This window comes from Hesperophylax consimilis, chromosome 2 (assembly GCF_061612785.1).
Source record: "Hesperophylax consimilis isolate HC1 chromosome 2, BYU_Hcon_1.0, whole genome shotgun sequence".
In the NCBI taxonomy this organism is placed as follows: Eukaryota; Metazoa; Arthropoda; class Insecta; order Trichoptera; family Limnephilidae; genus Hesperophylax; species Hesperophylax consimilis.
This window is the reverse complement of record NC_142837.1, coordinates 21,627,252-21,655,180: the sequence shown is the minus strand read 5'-3', so window position 1 is coordinate 21,655,180 and position 27,929 is coordinate 21,627,252. Positions and strand designations below refer to the sequence as shown.

At 37.0% G+C, this 27,929-nt stretch overlaps 1 protein-coding gene across 2 annotated transcripts in view; it reads right to left on the bottom strand.

Moving 5' to 3' along the window:
- The window catches only part of Lon (lon protease homolog, mitochondrial), a 40,261-nt gene extending 12,568 nt beyond the window's left edge, over positions 1 to 27,693 (bottom strand). The window contains exons 1-7 of one of the 2 annotated variants that reach the window (XM_089641714.1): positions 27,094 to 27,693; positions 20,969 to 21,227; positions 19,185 to 19,479; positions 13,903 to 14,032; positions 12,561 to 12,701; positions 12,291 to 12,454; positions 6,339 to 6,568 (exon numbers count right to left, since the gene is read on the bottom strand). In XM_089641714.1, coding sequence (XP_089497840.1) covers positions 6,339 to 6,568; positions 12,291 to 12,454; positions 12,561 to 12,701; positions 13,903 to 14,032; positions 19,185 to 19,479; positions 20,969 to 21,227; positions 27,094 to 27,534 — 1,660 coding nt within the window. In that variant the 5' untranslated portion in view covers positions 27,535 to 27,693. The remainder of the gene's footprint in view (positions 1 to 6,338; positions 6,569 to 12,290; positions 12,455 to 12,560; positions 12,702 to 13,902; positions 14,033 to 19,184; positions 19,480 to 20,968; positions 21,228 to 27,093) is intronic. The other variant, XM_089641722.1, reaches the window with a different exon arrangement.
- Between the last annotated feature and the right edge of the window lie 236 nt (positions 27,694 to 27,929).

Sequence of the window (27,929 nt, the reverse complement as noted above, 5' to 3'; positions counted from 1 at the left end):
CTAGTTTTTGTTTCATCACTTTTCATGACTTTATATCACTTTTTGTAGGTGTGTTGAACTGTCATTTTGATGAGATACCCGGTCACCATGAAGATCGAGCAGAAGAGATACGAAGTCCGTATTACATGGTTCCCGATTCCTTTCTCATTTTTTACTAGTGATTTCTTTTTTAACCAATGAAAAGATTCAAGTTTTATTAGAAATTTCCTTCCATAAATATTTTCTGTCACTGTCTAAAATTTAGCAGTTGTTCAACTACACCTGGAGTTTTATGTGTTGGAATTACATTTTTCAGCATTTAAAATTGAATGAATTTATCGACGTACCTATCGCTTCTTTACTAAAATCGTCAACAGTATTTTTTCAGACTCACTTGCTGAATGAAGAATGTCGTAGTCCAAAAAATGTTTTTAAGTAATTTTCATTTTAAGTGCTCGCGACAAGCACTTGTCCATGTAAACGTCTTTCAGAATGGTCGGAACGAAATGTGGTTGAATTAACAATTTGGTACGAAATGTTACTTATGATATGAAACCGTGTGAAACGGACTTCATGAATCCAATATTATTCACCACCAAGCGATGTAGTTACATAACTACTGATAATCCATTTTATGCCCTTTCCCAGTTTTTTGCTTGTTAGTCAAAAAGTAACATATTCGTTTATTTCTATGCAGCGCATTTATTAAAACCAACGAAGTGGTGATATTGCTAGATGTAAAAACAATATCCCGTGTGCTCAATCCAGGGTATCTCACAATAGGTAGTAAATAATATTGTAGGTACCTATCATGAAATCAAGTGTTGAAGAACGAAGGGGGTAAAGCTGACTGTGATTCGTCAATAAATCAATCTGACAGTATATAGGCATCTCGCATTATAATATCACCATTTAGTTCTTAAAAGTAAAATCTGCTTTTGAATGAATAGACATTTTTACATGGGAGCGCAAATTACTCGCCACGTTATGAACAAATTCGCGAAGTCCAAATTCGGCAAAAAAAAATTCTTCTATTTTCAGAGTCGAATATTTTGTTTACGTATTTAGTTAAGACACTTTTATAAGTGTTCATAATTTACTTCCCAGTAACAACGATGCGCACACTTGAGAATCGCTACATTCGACCAATGTTGGCTCGATGTGATAGTATATGTTTCTACAACTGATTCATATTATACGACGTGAATAAGCTTAAAATGATGCTTACATATGGAATGTAATACGACAATTGGGTTTATTCTCTTTTTCACATCTATTTTTACAAGTTTTCATATCACAAGCCACTATTTTGCCGTGTTATTTCATAAAATGCCTCGACCATAGCTCGACGCTAGTTCGAACAAGAATGATGACGTCACATTCTCAAGATTCACGGGAAGCCATACGCGAGCCCAGCCGGCTCCAATGGAACCGGTATGGGGAGTGGGGAATAATACGCTTTTAATCACTTAGGGCAGGTCTACTAATATTCATATGTCTATGGCTCTTATCTAATTTTTTTTAAATTTTTTATAAATTTAATAATTAAATTTTTTTCAGATATTCTCTAGTCTGATACATGTATTATGTTTTCTTGACAACTTGGCTCTTATCACTTGAAAGTCTGCGGGCCCCTGCCATAGAGCAAGGCACGCCACTGATTTAGAGGTACAGAAAATACCTTACTTAGAGAGTTATTGAAAAATTTTAAGCACCAAATTTTCTTGTAAAATTTTGAAATAATAGATGATATTAAAAAAAAGTCACATTAACATGAAAAGAGTTTGAAACTTTTAATTTTCCCAGTAAATCGAAAAATTAAGTTTCACTGTTGTGTCTAAGAGAAAGCGTAATAAGTAGAGACCGGATTATATGCATTTGCATATTTGCATATGCAAATGCATATTTAGACCCTTTTCAGCGGTAGTTGCATATTTTAACAAATAATTTGAGATCTTGCATATTTACGCTTGATATCGTTCAGATGCCTCACATAGCGACACTATAGACGTCAGATGGCAAGGCGCGCGGCCAGCGAAGCTGAGCGAAGAACTGATAACTGATCGCTACGGAAGGCGGCTGGAGCGGGGGGGAACCTCTCTCATCTTCGCCTGCGCTCGCGCCTACTCGGCTTGATTAGGCTAATTGCCGAAAACAATTCATTCATTCGTATGAGGGGTGATTTGGTATATTTTTATGGTAATTCAGTGAATTCCGAATTTTGTTTTTGACTGGTCGCACGCGCTGTTCTTTAGAGTTTTGTCTAGTGTTTTGTTTGTTTGCATGAAGTTGTACATTGTGAAAGTGAACCATGCCCCCTGATAAAAAAGTGCCCATACGTGGATAGCTGAATATCCTGGAATATTTACATACGACGGAAAAGTTTTATACTGCCGAGTTTGCGAGAAAAACATTTCTAGCACAAAAAAGTTCCAAATAGACCAGCATGTCAAATCCAGTGTTCATATCGCAGGAGTGCAGAAGAAGGGCCCACGACAACAAGTTTTTACAGTGGCAAGTAGCAGTAACAGTGAAGTAACCTCCAAAGGTAAACAACAAAATCACTTTAGCATGGATCTATGTGAAGCATTTCTTGCAAGCAATATCCCTCTATACAAACTGACAAATCCTGCCTTGAAGGATTTTCTCAGAAAATATTGCATAAATCAAAATATACCGGATGAATCTACTTTACGTAAAAATTACATACCATCAATTTATATACATGTGCTGGAAGAAATACGCAATGAACTCAAGGATAACATCATATGGATTTCAGCTGACGAAACCACCGACACTTGCGGCCGTTACATTGCAAATTTGATTGTTGGTGCATTAAAACTTGAACCTTCACCTTCCTATTTGGTGGCCTGCAGAGAACTTGAAAAGGCAAATCATTCTACGATCGCCAGATTTGTGAATGAGGGTATAAAAAAAATATTTTCTGAATCTTCTGCGGATGAAAATGTGTATGTGTTGCTCTCAGATGCTGCCCCCTATATGATCAAAGCAGGCAAAGCCTTTCAAGTATTTTATCCCAATTTGATTCATGTGACGTGTTTTGCTCACGGAATTCACAGACTCGCCGAAGAATTGAGATCCACGTTTGCGAATGTAAATAACCTGATTTCATCAGCAAAGAAAGTGTTTCTTAAGGCGCCTGCTCGTATAAAGGCCTACAAAGAAAAACTGCCAAATATCCCTTTACCTCCTGAGCCAGTAATAACACGTTGGGGTACATGGATCGAAGCTGCGATGTTTTACCATGAACATTTTGAAGCCATCAAGGGTGTTATCAATGACTTCGATAGTGCAGAGGCTTTGGCAGTTTTCCAGTGCAAAGAATCGTTTGACGACGCCAGTATTAAAAAAAAAACTAGCTATGATTACCACTCATTTCGCCTACATACCTGCAAGTATAAAAACGCTTGAAACTCATGGATTGGCGTTGAATTCATCTATTCAGGTTATGAAGGAAATTCGCCTTATGAATTCCTCGTTGCCAAAGCTATTCCCGAGTAAACTCAAAGAAAAATTTGAAAACATACTGAATAATAACCCAGGGTTTGAACCTTTGTGCCAAATTGATAACATCATCAACGGGGCAGGTGAAATTTTGCCCGGAACAATAAGTTCAAAAATCGCACCCAAATTTAAATTCTGTCCAGCCACATCAGTAGACGTTGAACGTTCCTTTTCCGCTTGCAAATAGACACAATTTGTCTACAGAACATTTAGAACAGTACTTAGTCATACAGTGAAACTCTCTTAAGAAGTTTTCCAAGGGACCGGGGAAAAAAAAACTTCTTAAGTGGGAAAACTTCTTAAGTGGGATTCAATTTTAGCCATTTAATAACTCGAGTCCGGGGCATACGTCATTCCTATGTCTACCTACGTTAAATTGTCGTGAAAACAAGCTCATATGATCCAAGCGGTCAAAAAAAAAAATATATATATATACTTCTTCTAGTTATCATGGTAATTAGTATTATGTATTTAGAAAAAGGTGGGAAAGTGAAATAAATGAAAAATGGTAGAACATAGTTGATTATAAAAAGTTTATAATCAACTATGTTTAAAAAGTTTACATATAAATTTTTTTTTTTTTTCAAAGTATTTATCTATAGTAGATTGCTTAACTCTATTATTGAATTCTTTTGTTGTAAAATTTTGACTAAACATTACAAATCAAAACAAAACCATCCCATGGACAAAGTAAACACAATTTTAAAACTGTTAAAGTACATCCCTCGAAAAAGCCACTCGAATTCGGATAGTAAAAGTTGCAGCATTCCAAAAGGTTCATACTGTTGATCTTATTTTAAATTGGTGTAAAGGCAATGGATTATACATATTTACTTGTTAGTGATTACTCACTCTTAACTTGACAGTTGAAGACAGAGCTGTGGATATACGCCGTCTCTTTTTTACGCTTTCGTTTACTATATGAACTGAGGGAGAAAGAAAGACTTGTTGTGGTTAATTTTACCAAGCGGTTTGATAAAAGGACACCGCAAGTAATTTTGTTAACCGCAAACTAATGATAGCGGGTTCTTTGCCTCAGAACCGTTTGCGTACTGCACCCTGCCATGGCACTGCACAGAAAAATCTCACATAGTCTACGCGGCAAACTGCTTATTAGTTGGCGGACTTTAACTTTTTTGCACGCTTGCTGCTTGCTCCAATGGCATTTGAGATTTGAGAGACTATTGTTATGATGTATTTTCGCCAGGCACAGTCGACTATCGTATATTTTTAAAGATATTTTAATCCTTTTCTAGAAATTCCTTATGAAAATAATATGCGCAGCTCAATATTATGTACCTGTAGGTTCATTTATGGTCCTACCTAACTAGCAGACATCGAATAGCTACGATTTCGCACATAAATAAATGGCTTGATGCTTGAATCAGAAAGTTATATCATACAAGCTGTTTGACGCTGGAATTATGTGTAATCTGTAAACGCATCCAAAAACTAGAAAAATCATTTGCGAAGTTTCGTTTCAATCTACATTTTAAATTTATGCATATGTATTTCCTAACCTTCAAACTTAATTTACGACAAATGTCAGATGAAACGTGATGCACGGCAATTTTTGATGTTTGAATGAAAAAAACGTAATTATAATGCATATTTTACCATCTCCCCCGCCATATAATCATGTTGTTATGTATTTAAAGGTGAAATATTCCGCATTAACCGTGATCCGATAGATTATCAAAAGTTTTTCGTGTTTTACAAATTCGATGGAATAAAAATTTTATACAATAATATTACGAAACATCTCTATGTTCATTATCAAAGAGAAGATTATTGAAGGAGGCGTCAAATGTATGCAAATGTAGATCTAGCCCACGTTGTCATTAAGGTTGAGTTTAATATAATCTTTCATGTTATTTCGGCCTTAAAGACGCTTGCATATTTGTTACATAATTCCGCATTGTTTATTCGTTCCATTGCTATTTTACCTAGTTAGGGGATTAGGAGACGGGTTTGGTTTATTTATTGGATGTTTATTGGTTACGGCAGGTTACGGCTTACGGCCCGGCGGCCGACAAAGGGTTTTATGGTCTCAGGTACTAGGTATGGGTTTCAGTCAACGTCTTTCAATTTATGACTTGGAAAAAGGTTCATTTTAGATATTTTGCGACACAATATTTCGTTTGTATTGATTTTACCGCCGGATTTCTAAAACCTCTTAAGCGGGAAGCAGTTTTAGCTCTAAAACTTCTTATGTGGGAAAAAATCGTGTTTTTTGTATGGAATTTTCAAGGGACCAAAAATCAAAACTTCTTAAGCGTGAAAACTTCTTAAGTGGGAACTTCTTAAGCGAGTTTTACTGTATACGTTTTAAAAAGTAAATTTTAAATTTTATTGTTAAATACATTTTATAATTGATATTTTCGAAAATATAATTGTTATCCTTGAGAACTAATAGCTTACTAAAATAAAAAAAATATATGTAAAAATACGACTTCCTGTATTATTTCATGTTGCATATTTTGACCCTTTTTATGGATTTTCGTGCATATTTTAGCTATTTTTATTGCATATTTGCATGCATATTTTGGGCTATTTTTGTTGCATATAATCCGGTCTCTAGTAATAAGAGAAAGACAACATAAAACCAAATTAAATATGCACATACTTTAAAATTAGCATTTTTGCACTTATCACATGTTGACCTAAGATCTTTAAAATGATAATCCAAGGTAAAAGTAGCGAGCCTGCAGAAACATCAAAGGTCATGTAAAGTCGTGCAAAGAAAGGTTGTAGCTCGAAACCAACCAGGAATATTGTAAAAAAAAAAAGTACCTAGAAGAAGTAAAAGTATAATCTCTATAATCAGTACTCACCGATACTGGTTTTGCCGATACCAGGTGGCCCGTGGAAGCAGAGGATTTTACCCTGGGTAGATCCCTTCAGCTGTGACACGGCAATGAACTCGAGAATTCTCTTCTTGATGTCCTCCATCCCATAGTGATCATCGTCCAATACTTTTCTGGCTTCGTCTAGTCCTAAGTTTTCTACTGACGACACGCCCCAAGGCAGGGAGGTTAGCCAGTCCAGATAGTTGCGGGTAACACTGTAAAAATGATAAGGAATTAGTTAATACATCATCATCATCACGGCGCTACACCCCGTAGTGGGATTTGACCTATTTCACAAATGCTCTCTGTATTAATGAGACCTTCCTGTTCTGCTACAATCCTCTTCCACGCAATTCTCCCTAGGTTGTTTCCACTAGGTCACCCACTTGGGTATGTCATTTTCAGTGTCTTGACCGTTGGAATCTATATAATCTTATAACAGTCTCATGCTCAATTAGATTTTGAGTTCATGTATCATTTTAATTCTATAAAATCAATTTTCAAATGTAATGAAGTATGTATGTGTGTATGTACAAATTGCTAAGTACAGGGTAAGAGGCCCCTTCTTGGAATTGAACCAAGGTATATTAAAATATGCTAGCTCAGTACAAAGTAGAACAGGTAAGTCTATTTCTTCAGGGGTGGGGAACTCCCGTGTTCACTTTCACGTTCCTCGGTCAGAATATGGGAAAGGTCATTTCAATTAACACAAGAAAATACATGAGGACAAAGGTTTATTCGAGTAGGATTCACTGGAACACAAGTTAACTCTAAAGAAACACAATATCGATTCTCTCATTCTCTCTCGACCGGGTGAAACAGTAATTAATATGAATTTACGGTCTTGAACACAGTTAGGGTAATAATTCTGGAGAGGCTTACGGTTCGCCAAGTCATGATGATGTTAGCTCGTGATCCGGTCGACTCCATCGGGCGAGGAAACAGGCAAATTTATACGGTAAAAACGACTCCAACGGCCGAGTATAAAGGAACCGAAACATGGTTAAGAACGATACGGCTAAATATCGATTACAATAATTGAGTTTGTTTAAACACGCGCGAAACTACGCAAGGTTCTGGCGTATTGAGTCATGCTTGAAAGCAATAATAATTGACTAGCGCGGTACGCTGTGAGCGTGACTGCGGCTGCTTGGGCCACCGCACACGTGCAAGCCGGCCGCTTTGACCATATGTTTGGTGCGTGGGGGGGGTAACAAATGTTGCTACAGGGTGATTGTACCTTTTAATGTATAGGGTGATTGTATTTCGTAACAAAATGTATATCCCAATCATTTTTAATAACAAAACTATATACAGTGAAACCCGAATTTTACGTCCCCGGATTTAACGTTTTCCTGCCAATTACGCGTAATTATTTCAGTCCCGATATATTTTAGTACATTTGATACTCGCTTTTTACGTTTTTTTTCCCGCAATTTACGTCGAAAATATTCAAAAAATGTTAGTTTCGCGGGCTTGACACGGCCGTGCCGTAATTGGTCGGCTTACGGCGCGCAACGCGGTCATTGGCCGACATTTTTCAATTTTAGCCGGCCGTGCCGTGATTGGTCGGGGTACGGAGCATAACGCGGTGATTGGCCGACATATTTCAATTTTAGCCGGCCGTGCCGTGATTGGTCGGGGTACGGAGCACAACGCGGTGATTGGCGTGCATTTTTAAATTTTAGCCATGTGTAAAATACTGTAGCATCATTTGTTCGGTTTATTTACGCATCTGTCATTCGGTTTTCAATTCGATTTGTGACACTTCTTTCTGACATTATTCGCGATCATCACATAGTTTTTACGTTTCTTGTTTTGTTTTCGTTAAGTTTATTACAATCTAAAGTGTATTACGTATACATATATTATTATGTCTCAACAAAGAAAAACGTTGTCAGTGCGAGAGAAAAGGAACATTCTTGAAAAAGTTAATAAACACGTTGGTTCACGTGTTTCGCTGGCTCGTGATTTGGGTATACCCATAACTACGTTGGCTACAATCATTAAAAATCGGGAATCTATCGAAAAAAGTGCGATTCAATGTGGTGTCATGGCGAAAAAACGTAAATATATTACTACGTCGAAGTATGAAAAACTGGAAGAAATTTTGAAAGAGTGGTTCGTCAGTGCGAGGGCCAGCAATGTTCCCGTCGGTGGTTCGATTATTCGCGAAAAGGCGCTACGCATCGCGGATCGACTCAGTATCGAAGGATTTACTGCCTCAAATGGATGGATAGACCGTTTTAAAAAGAGGCATAATGTGGTCTACAGATCGATTTGCGGAGAATCACGAAGTGTTGATTTAGATATTGCTGAAGATTGGAAGCAGACAGATGTTCCGACGTTAATTGCAGACTATGCTCCCGGAGATATCTTCAATGCGGATGAGACTGGGCTGTTCTTCAGCATACTACCGTCTAAGACATTCTGCTTTAAAGGGGAGGACTGTCACGGAGGAAAATTAAGCAAGATGAGGCTTACTGTTCTTTTGATTACGAATTCAGATGGCAGTGAGAAGCTTCCCCCATTTGTAATTGGGAAGTCTGTAAAGCCCCGCTGCTTCAAAAATGTGAGGTCGCTGCCAACAAAATATGCAGCTAATAAAAAGGCATGGATGACTTCAACCTTATTTGAGAAGCAACTTACTGCATTAGACGCTTTGATGGGAGTAAAAAATCGGAAAATTGTATTATTCCTTGATCGGTGCCCTGCGCACTAGCCTGGGCCGCCACTGTATGGCGAAAAAAAAATTGACTTATTTCAATAAGCGCTACCGATAAAAAGTTGTCTTAGGTCTTTATTGTTAATAAAAAATTTAAAAAGTCATTAAATTTTATCATTTTTAGGTTCCATTTTGCGATCGAAAATTGATTAAAATACATTTTTTGTGAATTATTCCCAAGTGATAAGGTAATGAAAGAGTTATAATTATAATTTTCACAATAATTTATTTAGTATCAAATGCTGTTTCAACATTAAGAATTTAACTCATAAATATTACAGATATCGTATAGAAATAAACGTAATCAATTATTCCGGTATGAAATCACGCATATTTTCAATTTTTGGCATATTTTTTCTTGATATTATAGTGGTAGTAATAAGGCCTTCCCTGTTCTTCTTGCCACACACTTTCGAAGATGCTTCAGTTACAACCTTCACACAGCGTTCTACCGATTGTGTGTGACAGGGGAATCTCTCAAATTTTATTAAAATGGAACTGATTTCTGAAGATAGGTTAAGATCCTCCAGGTCTTGTTTTGTTACACCTTCTAAAATGGGAGGATATGTGATCGGCGTATCTTGCCAAGATATCATATCAATATAGCATTGTGTATTAAAATTTAATGTTCGGAGCTCTGTCCGGGAAAACTCTCTGGCTTTCAACAAACGTCTTATCCCAAGTTCTTTGATGATAGGCGATTCATCGGTTATCATTGATAAGAGTAATTTTTCCGGATGAGCGTAGTAAGCATTTCGCTGTATTACGGGATAAATGATGGCTTTTAATTCGTCCTTAAGATAGCGCGAATAGTTTATCATATTAAAAATATGCCTCGCACCATCTTTGCACGACCCATGTAGTTTTATATCAAACCACATGGGAACATATACCCTCATGATAAATGTGGTTAATATGACCAGATTTTCTGATGGCGTTGCGCATCCAATATACAGTCGTAGGATACGACTCGCTGTAGTAAGCCATCGTGCATGTGACATCACTCCTGGGTTTCTTCGGGCAATATCAGGATGACAACGTCCGCTGGAAACTGTTTTGAAATTTTTTGATCGGTGCTTAAATCAGCATGCAGGACATCCGTCGAGTACTCCACATCAATATTTAAAAAATATTGAACCGTAAATTATGACAATTATGAAGAGCCGAACCTACGGTGCCGGGAAAAGCACGAGGTCCAGTAGTTGTGCCATCCAACTTAATAATCAAATGGCGTAGAAGCAGCTCGTTGCAATGAAAAAGACAGATCAGTCACTGTACTGGACGATTTAAGTGTCTCTCCATCGTTCGAATCACACCACCAGTTGTTCCCGTGTTAACATTTTTACCATCACAACCAATTGCTTTTAAATGGTCAAGTGAAATGTTTTGACAAGCAAAGTATTCTATAATTGCTTTGGTTATATTAACGGCAGTGCCTGACCTAGGGGTAATATGGGTCACGAAATGAGATCCTGGTTCCACGATTAACGATACGTGTTCTTCAAGTACCGTGCTTTTATAATATTTCTGTGCTTTTTTTAAGGCGGCAGAGGCAATTGCTGCACCAGTTCAATCCGATATCCTGAACCTGTCACAGATCTTGGAGAGAACTGTAAAAGATGGAGATTTGCTGGTCGTCGGAAAAGCAGTGGTATTAGTCTTAAGTGTCCTACTTGATTTTGCGATCGGAGAAGATGATTTTGATGTTGAAGTGGAAGATAATGATACAGTGTCTACAAATTCTTTTTCTTCACACATCTGGTCTTTTATTTTAGTGAGATCTTTTCTCTTTCTCTTCATAGATTTTTCAATTTGTTTCGTAGTCGGTGTATCAACACTGCCGATGAATATTTTTCTCTCACCTCTTTGGTCTTCCAAAAACTGTTTTTCTTTAAGGGAAACTTTCCTTGCTTTCGAACAAGTACAATAATTGTCTTTACATTTACAAGAACAAATATCGAACAGTCGGGAGCTTGTTTCCTACTTTTTTTTGAAACAGGAACTGCGGGCGGGAACTTTTTTGTGTCGTATTATTACAAAAATAATAGATTCTAGTTATATACAGTAAAGCTACATACTTTATTAAAGAAGATTTCATAAATTCACATGGTTAAAATGATCCAGAATAATTTATAATGAGACTGAAAAAAACTATTTTTTAACATATTTTCTCCAACTTTAAAGGCAAAGTGGAGCCTTAAGATATTTTTTGAATTTTTTTAAAGTATATTATTTTGATGTTTTAGATACAAAGACAACTTTTTATAAGTAGCGTCAAATGGAATTCTGAAGAAAAAAAAATCGGCCCACGCTACTGCGCACCCCACAAATCTGACACTGAGGAATGTTAAGTTGGCATTTTTTCCACCCAACTGCACGAGTGAACTGCAACCTCTGGATTTGGGGATAATCCGTTCATTCAAGCACTACTACCGAAAAAACTTGGTAAATAAGTTATTGTCTGAGCTAGAACGAGGTGAGGACCCCAAAAAGTTTAAAATATCCATTTTAGATGCAATGCATTATATTGTAAAGGCATGGGGTGAAATTACAGACGTGACAATAAAAAATTGTTTCTGGAAAGCTGGGATAAATAAGGAGCAGGAGGCAGCGGCAGAAGAAGATACCGAGGATCATTTTATTGATAGCTGGGAAAGGATTTCTGATCAACCCTTGGAGGACTTCATGAACCTCGACTCCAACGTGATGACGTCAGACTTGGTGGAAGTGGACGACATCGTGGACAGTCATGTAACACCAGAAAACTCGTCCAGTGAAGAAGAGCCATCCGATGAAGAAGAGAATGTGATCCCAACAAAAGAAGAAGCGATGAAGTACATCGAGGGTCTTAAAACCTATTTTTCAAGCATTGGCGGTGTTCGAGAAGAAACTTTTAAATGTCTATACAGGATCGAAAAAGAATTAGAACAGAAAAAAAAAATGCAACAAACTAATCTACGTGATTTTTTTAATAAAAAATAAAATTTAAAATGTGTTTTTCTTCAATACCCCCCATGATATACATGATTTTTTTTTTAAATAAAAAGTTCTTTTCTTCAGTATCCCTAATATATTTATACACAATTTTTGTAATAAAAAATAAAATTCAATACCCCCCATTTACATTTTCCCTCCGTTTAGGTTTTTTTTTTTCAGTCCCTTAAAAAACGTAAAATAGGGGTTTTACTGTATGACAATAGAAAAGAACTCACTTGAATTCAGAGCTGTGACTTTCCAGGAAATTGAGTTTGTTTAGTTCCTCTTCAATGACAACATTGATGGCTTCGGGCACTTGTTTCTCCTTTATTCGCTCCCTGAACTTCTCTCCGACTGCATCCTTATCATCTTTTTCAATTCCTAACTCTTTTTTGATGGCCTGAGAACAAATTGATAAAAAAAAATATGTTAATTTGGATGAACCAAATATGAAAATATTACGCTTGAAATTTGAATGCAAATTAAAAAGCAATGAAATTGATTACCTTAAGTTGTTCTTGCAAAATGTATTTTCTGTGCTGTTGCTTCACTTTCTCTTCTACTTCACGTCCAATCTTCTCTTGTAACTTTGACAATTCCAATTCCTTCTTCAACAATGATAGAGAGAGCATCAGTCTATTCGGAATCTGGAAATAAAAACAAAAGGTTAACCTATATTGCGGTGATGTTGCAAAAACGCAACGGTCAGCTTGCTGGGTCATATTCTGAGAATTTTATGACCACTCGAGCGATTTTTGGCTTATTATGCCAAGTTTTCACAACGTCTTAAGCGATCGCACACCTTAATATACCATTTTTCTTTACTTTTTTAAAAACATTTATATTAATTTTTTTCAAACATTCTCGCGATTAACAGTTTTCATTAGTAGAAAGCTGATATATATAATGCTTTCCTATTTTATCAATAAATGTGTAAATTCAACCGCCTAAAGCCTGAAGAAGACTATTCTAGATTTCATAGATTATTAATTCTGCCTGAACAGAAGTTTCTTGTTGAACGCGGTGCAAAATGATGCAAGTGTTTGTTTTATTCAATGTTTATCACATATTTACACACCAATGTATTAACCAGATGGATAATAGATAGATGTTTTCAACTCATGAGAAGTGGCTTTTTTTCAACTTTTTTCTAATCAAATTTTGAAGTTCTTACCCCGTGTCTTTTACATTGTCAAATGTCGTGTAAATTGTCTATATAAAATGAATTATTAAAGTAAATAAAATAAGAATCGAGATTATTCTTATTTAACGTGTTTTCAACTCATGAGAAGTGGCTTTTTTTCAACTTTTTTCTAATCAAATTTTGAAGTTCTTACCCCGTGTCTTTTACATTGTCAAATATCGTGTAAATTGTCTATATAAAATGAATTATTAAAGTAAATAAAATAAGAATCGAGATTATTCTTATTGATCATTATTGCAGACAGTGAATGTATGTTTTTAAAGCTATACCAGTTCTTTCACCTGATTCATATCATGTCGAGTATTCTGCGTTTGTTTACTTCACAAACGTCAAAACCGAATTGACATTTGGCGCCATTTGCAAAAGTTATAGCGTTTTCCAATAGGGTGATTACTTTTGCCCTACATGTCTTGTCAATTTGTATTCTGCGTTTGTTTACTTCACAAATGTCAAAACCGAATTGACATTTGGCGCCATTTGCAAAAGTTATAGTGTTTTCCAATAGGGTGATTACTTTTGCCCCACCCTGTATTAGATTTAGTACAACAAGGACACAAAGACAAAAACTCGAGCATACTCATTTTGTCAGAGCTTATTTGGAGTCATCCCTTTCTTCCTGACAGATTTGATGTAACATAACCTACATTGAGTTCCTCCAGCACGGCCTGAAGGTCTGGTGCATCAGCCCCAGTGAGAGCGGCCCCGAGGTCACTGAGGTACACCGGGTTGTCCACCACCCGCTGGCCTTGATGCAACATCTGCTGTAGACTTTCCCTGCAAAGAAGAAAACATGTGAGTGTAGCAACCAACTACTTACGTACATTTTTCTTCTTTTATATTTTAACTCCACACTTCTTTGGAGATACTGTGCGAAGGGTCTATTTGAGTCAACAAAGTGGGTATTGAAGAGACTCATGTCGTAGGCGGCAGACCGGCAAAACATTCCACAGTCTAGCTGTTCAGTCTATTTTGGGGATACTGTGCAAAGGGTCTGTTTGAGTCAACAAAGTGGGTATTGAAGAAACTCATGTTGTAGGCGGAAGGCCGGCAAAACATTCCAGTCTAGCTGTTCAGTCTATTTTGGGGATACTGTGCAAAGGGTCTATTTGAGTCAACAAAGTGGGTATTGAAGAGACTCATGTTGAAGGCGGTAGGCCGGCAAAACATTCCACAGTCTATTTGGGGATACTGTGCAAAGGGTCTATTTGAGTCAACAAAGTGGGTATTGAAGAGACTCATGTTGTAGGCGGAAGGCCGGCAAAACATTCCACAGTCTATTTGGGGATACTGTGCAAAGGGTCTGTTTGAGTCAACAAAGTGGGTATTGAAAAGACTCGTGTTGTAGGCGGTAGGCCGGCAAAACATTCCAGTCTAGCTGTTCAGTCTATTTTGGGGATACTGTGCAAAGGGTCTATTTGAGTCAACAAAGTGGGTATTGAAGAGACTCATGTTGTAGGCGGAAGGCCGGCAAAACATTCCACAGTCTATTTGGGGATACTGTGCAAAGGGTCTGTTTGAGTCAACAAAGTGGGTATTGAAAAGACTCATGTTGTAGGCGGTAGGCCGGCAAAACATTCCAGTCTAGCTGTTCAGTCTATTTTGGGGATACTGTGCAAAGGGTCGATTTGAGTCAACAAAGTGGGTATTGAAGAGACTCATGTTGTAGGCGGAAGGCCGGCAAAACATTCCACAGTCTATTTGGGGATACTGTGCAAAGGGTCTATTTGAGTCAACAAAGTGGGTATTGAAGAGACTCATGTTGTAGGCGGAAGGCCGGCAGAACATTCCACAGTCTATTTGGGGATACTGTGCAAAGGGTCTGTTTGAGTCAACAAAGTGGGTATTGAAAAGACTCATGTTGTAGGCGGTAGGCCGGCAAAACATTCCAGTCTAGCTGTTCAGTCTATTTTGGGGATACTGTGCAAAGGGTCGATTTGAGTCAACAAAGTGGGTATTGAAGAGACTCATGTTGAAGGCGGTAGGCCGGCAAAACATTCCAGTCAGATTTCCCTGTTACACATAATCGGTAGGACATTTTGCGAAGGTTGTGACTAAAGCATCTTCAAAGGGCAAATCTTTCCACAGCTGAGCTATTAATAAAGTTTTAAGCTTATAACTCGAAAACGAGTAAAAATAGCTTAAAACTTTAAAAGAAGTTGTAAAAATGACCCATTCTCAAACAAACAAATGGACGTATTTCTGCAATCTAGATCCAACCCACACAAGCGTAGTTTTGATATAATTCAGTTTTAAGGAAAAGTTGGATTTAAAAATCATGTATAATGATATAATTGTCCTTATGTCTATTACTTAGTAGAGATTATGTCTTATTTATATATGTAATATGTAGGATTTACTAAGATGGAGGAATAAAGAGATAATCATTAAAATTGACTTGGATCTTTTTAACAAAATGCTATTATCCTTAGGTACATACATGATAAAAGATTAACGACTAAAAGCAATTACATTTTATGTCTTTTTACTTAGAAATATCAGAAAGAAAGATTTAAATTTTATAAAAAACAACAGAAGTTGCCAAATAAGTATCAAGTTCACATCTTCATCCATCAACATGACTCTTCACCGTCGATATCAAAATTTGAACTGCCCGAAAATCCGTCAGCATCATCTTCAACGGAGTTTTTTTTTTCAAATGAATTTTTTATGTAGATAAGCGTCTTTTGGAATGAGAGATAGTAAAGATTTCAAGTCTTTAACTTTGGCTCCGGTATTTCTTTGCCATTCGGTCAAATAGGTATTAGCATTTCCAATGTTTTTTTTTATGTCCACCCGTTTTATTTTTTATGTCCACTTCAACAAAGGCTTCCTCGAACGAAGATCTCATCAAAATGGAGAAAATTTATCTTTCTGCAAGAGAATTTCTTTAGTTTTCAAACATGAAACTTTTTTCCAAACTATGATTTTTCTATTCACAATAGCCTTTCCCAACGCGGCAGAGGAGAAAAAATGCAAAGGGTCCATTGGATTTTTGCGTTTGCATGTCTGCATTACGTGTATATGGTCTTCTGGAGTGTATGAGTGTAATGCTAGTATGCATATTCAGTGCAGTATCTATTTGGTCAAAGTTTGTAAACCGGCAGGAAACTACGTCCCGATTCTAGAAAACGATGGCTGATCGTTTCTTCTGTCATTTAGAAAAGCATTGAGCATCAGCACCATCTTTATGTTTCGGTTTTGACCGCCGCAACTCTCGAACTCTCCAGAAAATAAGTTTCTCAGCACTTATTTTTTGTTCATATATCTATCTAATAAGGCACGACTCCATCTCCTGAGCACTCCTCCTAGCTAGACCTTCTACCCATATAATGCTAAAACTTCGTCGCCTAAACCAACATGAATGCTCAGATTGTACACCCACAGCTGTCTCTCATAAAAATCAATATTTGTAAGTTAAACGTTATGGTTTCAGCCTCAGGATCACTTTTAGCCATCATCAAGTCACTTCTAATTTTATTTTTAACACTTCCACAAATTGTTGTGATGTTTAATTCGATCAACAACCATGATTGCACGACGTGCATTCAGCGCCTGTTGTGGATTTATTTTCTTGAACAGCAAAAGCATCACACTTGTTGCACGTATATTTTGTCAAAGGCTTGGTTCGCAGATTTAATGTTTTTATTTAGACAGGGATATTTTTTTTTTCAAATACAGTCTTACTTAACTTAACTTCGTATAAGTCATAACTTTTTTTTTACTTTTCATCCAAGGCATTAAAAATTTTGCTTTACAATTTTCACATCTGTAGTAGGTATTTTTGGAATTAGCCATAGACATATGAATATTAGTAGACCTGCCCTAAGTGATTAAAAGCGTATTATTCCCCACTCCCCATACCGGTTCCATTGGAGCCGGCTGGACTCGCGTATGGCCTCCCGTGAATCTAGAATATGTGACGTCATCATTCTTGTGCGAACTAGCGTCGAGCTATGGTCGAGGCATTTTACTAAATAACATGGCAAAATGGTGGCTTGTGCTATGAAAACTTGTAAAAATAGATGTGAAAAAGAGAATAAACCCAATTGTCGTATTACATTCCATAGGTAAGCATTATTTTAAGCTTATTCACATCGTATAATATGGATCAGTTTTAGAAACATATACTATCACGCGATGGACGCGAAACACAAAGCCGTTTGCACAAGAATCAGGGATGTGCCTTCGCCTTTTGCGCTTTGATAAAATACATAATAGTATCATTTGGAACGTCTATTTTTTCATCTGCTATTTCTTGCTGGAACTCCGTCGTATTAATAAAGGATAATAAACCAATAATTTTTTAATTTATTCCACTTTAATGGCGTTATTACTACAAAACAAGGAGCAAATAATAATGTAACTGCTACGTATTATTGTGATTAAATAATGTTTGAAATAATTTGCGTAAATTAATTTTAATTAAAAGAGATAATTACATTATTTTATTATTAATAGGAACAGAGCGGTTGTGACAACCCTAGATCATTGTTCGAATGTGGCGATTGTCAAATGTGCTCGTCGCTGTTTACTGGGGTAAGTAAATTATGAACATTTGTAAAAGTGTCTTAACTAAATAAGGAAACAAAATATTCGACTCTGAAAATAGAAGAAATTTTTTTTTGCCGAATTTGGCCTTAGCAAATTTGTTCATAACGTGGCGAGCAATTTGCGCTCCCATGTAAAAATGTCTATTCATTCAAAAGCAGATTTTACTTTTAAGAACTAAATGGTGATATTATAATGCGGGATGCCCATATACTGTCAGATTGATTTATTGACGAATCACAGTTAGCTTTCCCCTCTGCGTTCTCCAACAGTTGGTTTAACCCCACGCCTTTAGGTTCTCGTCTATTAATATTCATATGTCTGTGGAATTAGCGCATATTTTTGTTTGTTTCTTTTTTTTCTGGTAAATTCAAATTTCTTACAAATCCTTTTGACGGCCTATCCTAAATAATTGCCACTGACAATTATGAAGGTCCATTTCATAAAAACATAACAACAAAAGCACCTCCAGCTGTGAATTTTATTTGCTATTAAAAGCTTTAAAAGATCCATTGCATTTTACCGTGAATATGTGGATCTTTTATGTTAAAATAAGTAGAGAAAAAATAAGACGATTTGAGATTTGCAATAAAGATCCGTGCTGTTCGGATTTCGTTGGAAAAATTAATAAAATAACTATCATTACATGCCAGTGTAAAAAGGATCCAAGTGACCTGGATCTATTTTGAAGAATCAAATAAGTTATTTATACCTTTATTTGAAATAACGCAAAAAGAATCCATGTGCTTTGGACCCCACTTGAATTTTAAAATTATTTTTGCAAACTAGATTAATACTTCTTGAATCTTTTTTGTAAATTATAAAAACCCGCTAACAGACCTTGGTAATATTTTACAAAAGTATATGTTTGTACTGAGATACAATACAGCCTGGATCTAATTTGTAGAATATGGACAAACAAAATCTCTTCGCAGTGGTATAGATAACTCATTGTCGGACTTTTTGTGGGTTGGATCCAGTTTGCAGAACTACATCCAAATGTCAACAGCATACGTTGGGCACGCGTTTGGCATGTTTCCCGATTATGCAACGGTGCCAAAAGAATCAATGACGCTAGTTCCTCGGAGCATCTTCCATTGAAATACCAGTAGAACAAGGATAGCATTCCCACCTGTCACCTGTGCTCTAAAGATTGTTTGTTGACAATGCGTTTGTTATTTTGGGGAAACTATCAGACCGCCCATTTCTGCACAGATTCAAGGGTTTTTTTCAAGTATTTTGGGGCTCCAGACAAGAGGTGATCCACATTTCTAAGGCTTTCATCTTCCTAGTTAATGACTAACAGGATCTAAAAAGACCGCAGCATGGTGACCACAGATATATATCATGGAAGTATAACAAAGTAAGACATATTTACCTGTACAGCGGGTTAAGGCTAATGATGTCTCTTATTGTCTTGATTACTTCTTGAGTGATTGCTTTGACTTCCTCGGAATGGCTGAACTTATCATGAATGACATTCTCCACCTCCACCATGAGTACGGGTGAGTTCTTTTTGTCCTTGGAATCGGTGCTGATGGTCTTGGTGTCTATTTTAGCAGTATGATTGGTGTTTTTCAGGTTGCGGTGCTTGCGGCGACGTCGATCAGCGTCCGTTTCGTCTACCGTTACGCTCAAGGAATCTTTAAATGGTGGAAACTTCAATTTCACAACTGCTCAATTTAGATGACGTCCAACGCAATCGGATTAGCGCCGAATTATGAAAATGTACACCACAAAAAAAATATAGTCACAATATGATTAAATTTTTATATTAATAATTTCCAATTTTAGAAAAGTGACATGTAATATAATTTATGGTCATTGAAAATATAGCAGAACTTGTTAACTAAGGAATTGGGCCACATTTCAGCAGGCATTATAAATAATATGTATAAAATCTGTATAAATTTATACTAAAGATAATAATTTAGTAAAGTGGATTATATCGATTGACATTTGGACGGTCCCCTTTAAACGCTGATTTCAGTTGTAGATCAATTGTGTTCATCTAACAAGCATAAAAGCATGGTCGTTATAATTGACAGCTGATCACAATTTGATTGACCTTTTGAACACCGAGCACCCTAATACCTCCTTCATGTTCCGACGCTCAATTTTCACACGGCTGCCAGATGATTCTATTTTCGTAATAACTTGTAAATTGTGCCATCCTACCAGATAATGTGTTTGTATATTTAAAAAAAATTGTAATTTACATAACCACTCGAGCGATAGGGTACTTACAAAACAAATGCCTTAAGCGATGGAGATTTTCAGGCATTTGATATTGGATTTGGCAGTGCTCATTCAAAAAATCATACCTCCGAATATATGGAAACATATAACTGCTTACAGTGGTTGAAAGCCATTGAATCCACCTATATTTCATCGTTTATCCCATATTTGTAGGTTTTATAACTGAGCTGTTTGTGGAAACTTAAAAAAAAATTTGAAAAAATTGTTTACCTAAATTTAGGCAGCCATCGCTCAAGGACTGAAAGTGATGAGGCCTAAATATGCGTAACCATCATTCAAATGGATAAGCAGCTTCGCTAAACCACTCACAAACTAAACCTGCTATTTAGGCGGGCGCATTGGGAGCGAGTAGTAACTTTGTTATTATTTTAAAATGGCTGTTCTTTACGAAACGAAAAGCAAGAACTTTTATATCATTATTTATTTTGTTGGCACTTGAAAAAGATTTATTTTAGTAAGCTACAATCGTTTTTTACAATGCAAAAATCCATGCAAAGAATGTATGTTTTGATTGCGCTTATCAGCCACGGTGGCATTCGACGGGTACAAATTTTTCGTGGAGGATAAACCCGACACAAATAGTTTAGAGTTGAAACATGGCAAGAATCGGCATTTAACGGGGACCATCCAAATGTCAAGAAATCAAAATGGCACTGATCGTCGGTTATGTGACGTTAGTGTGAAATATCTCAACCAAAATCTCAATATTTACACATTTCCATTAACTATTAACCTATAATATATGCATTACTATACTGTATAAACCACAGTATCCTCCTTGAGTATCTCAAGGTTGATGTGTTTTTACTTATGACGGCATAATAGCACATTCCCAATGCATGCAAACACCTCAACACAGGTTCTCCTAGTGATAAATAAAACATTGCAAAGGTAATTTCTAACCTGGCGGCAATTCCTCCACCACATCATTCAGCTGCCCGGTGATCTTGACCCTCCGATGAGCCATGACCACCAACCGCAGCTTGTCGCCCATGTCCTGCATCTCGTGGATCTGTGCAAAGGTGCCCACGTTGTAAATGTCATCCAGGCTGTGCACCACGTCACCCTCCATCTCATCATTTTTCTTCAGGAAGATTCCTGCATACGGTTGGTTCAGTTTCACTTTACGGCGTAGAAGGTCGATGAGGACCGGGTTGGATACCTGTAAGAGTAAAACTTAAGTCAGATAATGGTGATTGCTTTGTTCAGGTTTCGTCTGTCTGACCGCTGGATGTATATTAGCCTGGGCCGCCACTGTATGGCGAAAAAAAAATTGACTTATTTCAATAAGCGCTACCGATAAAAAGTTGTCTTAGGTCTTTATTGTTAATAAAAAATAAAAAAAGTCATTGAATATTATCATTTTTAGGTTCCATTTTGCGATCGAAAATTGATTAGAATACAATTTTTATGAATTATTCCCAAGTGATAAGGTAATGAAAGAGTTATAATTACAATTTTCACAACAATTTATGTAGTATTAAATGCTGTTTCAACATTAAGAATTTAACTCATAAATATTACAGATATGGTATAGAAATAAACGCAATCAATTATTCCGGTATGAAATCACGCTTAGTTTCAATTTTTGGCATATTTTTTCTGGAGATTATGGTGGTAGTAATAAGGGCTTCCCTGTTCTTCTCGCCACACACTTTCGAAGATGTTTCAGTTACAACCTTCACACAGCGTTTTACCGATTGTGCGTGACAGGGGAATCTCTCAAATTTTATGAAAATGGAACTGATTTCTGAAGTTAGGTTAAGATCCTCCAGGTCTTGCTTTGTTACACCTTCTAAAATGGGAGGATATGTGATCGGCGTATCTTGCCAAGATATCATATCAATATAGCATTGTGTATTAAAATTCAATGTTGGTACTTTAAATGTTCGGAGCTCTGTCTGGGAAAACTCTCTGGCTTTCAACAAAAGTCTTATGCCAAGTTCTTTGATGATAGGCGATTCATCGGTTATCATTGATAAGAGTAAATTTTCCGGATGAGCGTAGTAAGCATTTCGCTGTATTAGGGGATAAATGATGGCTTTTAATTCGTCTGGAAGATAGCGCGAATAGTCTATCATATTATAAATATTCCTCGCACCATCTTTGCACGACCCATGTAGTTTTATATCAAACCACATGGGAACATATACCCTCATGATAAATGTGGTTAATATGACCAGATTTTCTGATGGCGTTGCGCATCCAATATACAGTCGTAGGATACGACTCGCTGTAGTAAGCCATCGTGCATGTGACATCACTCCTGGGTTTCTTCTGGCAATATCAGGATGACAACGTCCGCTGGAAACTGTTTTGAAAATATCGAGCAAGTATTTTTGATCAGTGCTTAAATCAGCATGCAGGACATCGGTCGAGTACTCCACATCAATATTTAAAAAAGATTGAACCGGCAAATTATGACAATTATGAAGAGCCGAACCTACGGGGCCGGAAAAAGCACGAGGTCCAGTAGTTGTGCCATCCAACTTAATAATCCAATGGCGTAGAAGCAGCTCGTTGCAATGAAAAAGACAGATCAGCCACTGTACTGGACGATTTAAGTGTCTCTCCATCGTTCGAATCACACCACCAGTTGTTCCCGTGTTAACATTTGTACCGTCACTACCAATTGCTTTTAAATGGTCAAGTGAAATGTTTTGACAAGCAAAGTATTCTATAATTGCTTTGGTTATATTAAGGGCAGTGCCTGACCTAGGGGTAATATGGGTCAAGAAATGAGATCCTGGTTCCACGATTAATGATATGTGTTCTTCAAGTACCGTGCTTTTATAATATTTGTCCTTTTTTTATATTAACCAAAGTCTTGCCCTTTGGACCATCAAAAAATAATCCACTTACTTTATCCCAAGTCTTTGATTTCATGAGTATAGATCTGGTACGCAGATGTGCGCGACTCAGTCTATTTTTATCTATTACTTTATTAGTATTATCCTGCGTTATTATGTTGCAATCATTTAAGACGGCAGAAGCGATTGCTGCACCAGCTCGATCCGATATCCTGAACCTGTCACAGATCTTGGAGAGAACTGTAAAAGATGGAGATTTGCTGGTCATCGGAAAAGCAGTGGTATTAGTCTTAAGTAGCCTACTTGATTTTGCGATCGGAGAAGATGATTTTGATGTTGAAGTGTGTACAAAATCTTTTTCTTCACACACCTGGTCTTTTATTTTAGTGAGATCTTTTCTCTTCATTGATTTTTCCATTTGTTTCGTAGTCAGTGTATCAACACTGCCGATGAACCTCACCTCTTTGGTCTTCCAAAAACTGTTTTTCTTTAAGGGAAACTTTCCTTGCTTTCGAACAAGTACAATAATTGTATCTACATTTACAAGAACAAATATCGAACAGTCGGGAGCTTGTTTCCTTAAATTGAGATACTTTTTTTTTTAAAACAAACTGTATTTCTTTTGTTCTTTTCTGTCTTCAACAGGAATTTATATTTAAGATGATAAACCTTAATAATTTTCGCAATTCTTTCTTTCGAAATAGTTGGCAAAGAAGCTTTTTCCCATATTTCTAAAATACTTAGAAATTACCTTCAAAACAATATCACGTAACGGAGGGTCTTTGGGGCCATGGATCGATTTCCACTCCGATCGCTCCCACTCACAACACTTCAATACGTCTTCGTACGTGGGCAACACATTGTCTTTAAGCACCTTAAAAGTACCAATAATAGGGCACGTGGTTAACTGCCTAATATTAATTTTGCTCATTTTTAAACTGCTACCAAAAAAATATGCGTGACCTTTCCCTTCGAAAGCAGTTGGTCGACTAAGGCCTAGGGCAAATACAGAACGGCGAGTAAAGCGCGGCTAGGAACTGCGGGCGGGAACTTTTTTGTGTCGTATTACTACAAAAATAATAGATTCTAGTTATATACAGTAAAGCTATATACTTTATTAAAGAAAATTTCATAAATGCACATGATTAAACTGATCCAGAATACTTTATAATGAGACTGAAAAAAACTAATTTTTAGCATATTTTCTCCAACTTTAAAGGCAAAGTGGAGCCTTAAGATATTTTTTGATTTTTTTTAAAGTATATTATTTTGATGTTTTAGATACAAAGACAACTTTTTATAAGTAGCGTCAAATGGAATTCTGAAGAAAAAAAAATCGGCCCACACTAATGTATATGAAGCCAGAGCAGATTAGTAATTGGGAAAATATCCAGATACACTGGACACTTTTAATAAGTATATTTTATCACATCACTTAAATTACAATCAGAAACAACTATTTCAGTAACCAGAAATGGAAAATAATGCATTTTAATAGAAATTTCACAAAAAATTCTGATAATTCAATGTCTTTTCTTCACATCACGTTTTGACATAATGATATTATTTTAGGTTAGTTTTGATTTTTATTTTTTTTAATCAAACCCCAACTAGGAACCTGAGAAACTATTTTAGGTTATTAGGTTAGATAAGGGAAGAAAAATATTAACTTTAAAACTTTCACATCAATAGCAATGGTCATCGAGTGAACAATCAATTTAAATTTTAACGAAATAACTCCACATTAAAATGCATTATTTTTGGTGACTGAAATAGGTACTTGTTTCTCGTTGTTACTTAACAGATTGAAAGTGTTTTTAAAAATAATTTGTACATATTAACCATGTACAGTGTACTGGATATCCACCAGTAATTCTAATCAAAATGTATTTAGGTGCATTGTATTATTATTGTTTAAATTTGGTAAGCGGGTATGGGTACCATTTATTGGATGACCAACACCTCTGCCATAGGTTACCCCAAGTTGCCCCATATGTGTCCGGGTTCATGGAGTAATGTTTGTCTGGGTCTTGGTAGCGGGTGCGTCGGCCCACCTTCTGCGTGGCGGGCTGGATTAGGAGATGCCGGTTGAGAGAGACTCTTTACAACCGGTTACAGCTGCCCGGGCCGAAAGCTTCATATCTGGACTGCCCAGGTTTCACCCTCGTAGGTAAGTTCAGACCCAGAGGAGGTGCAAGTCTCTATAGCCAAGCTGACGTCAACTGCGTGTGACTTTTAAATGTGGAAAACTCCAGATTTGATGTAATCCAGGTCTTACGAGGGCTCGTTGTTAGCAAAGCTAGCGGGCCTGAAGGAATACCTGTCCTGGTATTGCAGAGGTGAGCTGCAGAAATATCTCCAATTTTAACGAAGCTTTTAAAAATGTCCCTGAAGTCTGGCTCTGGATGGAAACAAGAGGTCATTCATCCTATTCCAAAGAAGGGTGACCACTCCAACCCGGCCAACTACCACCCCATAGCGATCACATCTATTCTATTCAAGGTGATGGTGTGATCAACGACAAACTGCTCACATACCTCGAAAAGAAAAAAAATTATTAATGACTACCAATACGGATTCCAGCAGCACCGCTCCTGCTGTGATATTCTCGCGTATGTGACGCATGTTTGGGGGCGGTGCCTGGAACGTTACGGAGAGTCCCGGAGACCCCAGAAACGGTTGCAATGGACATTTCCGAAGCCTTTGACCGGGTTTGGCACCGAGGACTTCCCACATCCTTGTGTACATGGATTGCGGACTTTTTGAGGGAAAGGCCGATTCAGACGGTTGCCGATAGTTTCACCTGTTCCTCACTCAATAAATGCTGGCATAGTACAGGGGTAGTTTCTGTCTCCGACTTGTTTATGTTGCACACCAATGACCTTTTGTCGTGTGAACCAATTCACTATAACGCGGATGACAGTACAGTCCATGATAGCGTTTTATTTGACAAAGGATACACAAACTCCAACAGCTCTGAGGTCTTTGAAGCAGAGAATGGACGGTTACCTATTGGGGTGAGAATAACCTAGTCGAATTTGAAGTTTCAAAGACCCAATCATGTCTGATTACGTCTAAGAGGGATCGAAATGACAATCTAGACTCCTTCAAGGGAAGGAAATTTTCCCAACATGCCTTCCATTGATATGCTTGGTGTAAGGATGGATTGTTTCAGAGAATTTGAACAATTCATCAAATTTCAACATTCATTTTCGGGTTCTGTGAAAGATGTTTTCAAGTTCTGTTATTATTTCAGTTCTGTCAAGCAACTGCCTATGATATAATAACAGAAATTGAATAGGACTTTCACAGAACCTGAAAATGAATGTTGAAATTTGATGAATTCATAAAGTTCTCAGAAACAACCCATCCTAAGTGACTATCCCAGGAACGGAGGTTCCATCAAAGTCAGAGTCAGGCCAGCCTGACAGAAGTTGGGTGTACTGTAAAGGACCCGCAGATACTTTAATAGTATACAACTGCTGACCCTGTACAAATCGCAAGTGGGCCCTACTGTTGAATTTGGCAGCCACCTCTGGTCCAGAGACCCAAAATTCCCTAAAAAAAACCCTTGACTTGTACAGAAACAGGAGGTCCGTTTCATAGATTCCCCTATCTTAATAGGGGTCAGGTAGGTATGCTCTTCTTGTTCTACCAGTATTACAATGGAAGATGCTTCGAGGAACTAGCGTCATTGATCCCTTCGGCACCGGTCGATAATCTGGAAACATGCCAAACGCGCGCAACATTTCTACACGGTTGGCATTGGTCACATGAGAATGGGTCGCTTCTACGACTCATTCTTGAATTCAACATCTCGACTGAGGAATCATTTGCCAGCCTTTGTATTTCCTCCCTCCTACAACATGGGTCTCATCAAGACCCAGGTTAACTCCTTCCTCTCCTCTAAAAGACCCTCCACACAGCATCCCCAGAGATGATATAGGCCCAAAGAGAAAATATTTTTCTCAGGGCCTCCTATGTGGAGTTAATGTACAAAAAAAATTAAGTCTGAACTGGGTGAATAAGTTTATAAAAGTACGAAATCATATTAATTGACGTAAAAACATTTTAAAGGTTTCTTTAGACTCTCAACAAAGATATTTTTGTGCAAATTTCACTTCAAGAAAAATGATTGCATCATAGTTACTTTTCTATATTCCACTTCTGACGAAAATATATAGTCATTATATTGTACTGTTATAAATTATGACTTACCTCCACTAATTTAATAAACCTAGGAAATACTGGATTCCTACTGATGGCAATAACGGGCAACTGCGGCCATACTTCTGGTACAGCTACAGTAGCTGGGAGGTGGGTTTGGTTAATGACAGGCTCTTCTTTACCAGGCGGATCTTCGCCATCACTTTCTTTATCCGTATCATCTTTCTTTGAACTAAATAACCTTGCACCAAGAGGAAATCGGTAATCTATTACAGCACTAGTTTTACAAAATGAAAGGGTATTTAAGTTACGAAAGGGATAAAGCTGCCCATAATTGAGATTCCTGACTGTTCTTTGAGTATTATTACACGTAAGGAGGGCACCGGACTGCCCTTTAGAACTTATTGACGTCAATTCATAAGCACCAGAGGTTAAGGACGACTTACGAGATAACTTTGATATAACACTTATCGATCTTTTTACATTATGCATTGTACTTATATGTGTGTGACGCTTAACATTAATTATACTGGTCGTGCATAACAAGCGGTGTCTTTTAATCGAGAAATAACCTAAATGCAAATACGATCAGCAGAAGAAAAAGTCAGAAAATAACAACTGCCAAAATCAAAATGTGGACTGTCAACTCTAAAAAATTGTCTCTGGCATACCATAGAGATTTTAAGATTATATGTATAAAACTTTTGTACGAAAAAGAGGTCTTTATTTGTTCTATGGGCACAATCGATGATTTATGACTACTTTACACCATACTTTTTTTCATACCGATCCACAAACGATTTCCTGTTGCCATTAGAGAAGAAATAATATTTTGAGACGGTACTAAATCGCCAAAAAATGGCAGCACCTTGAACATAACTACAGAT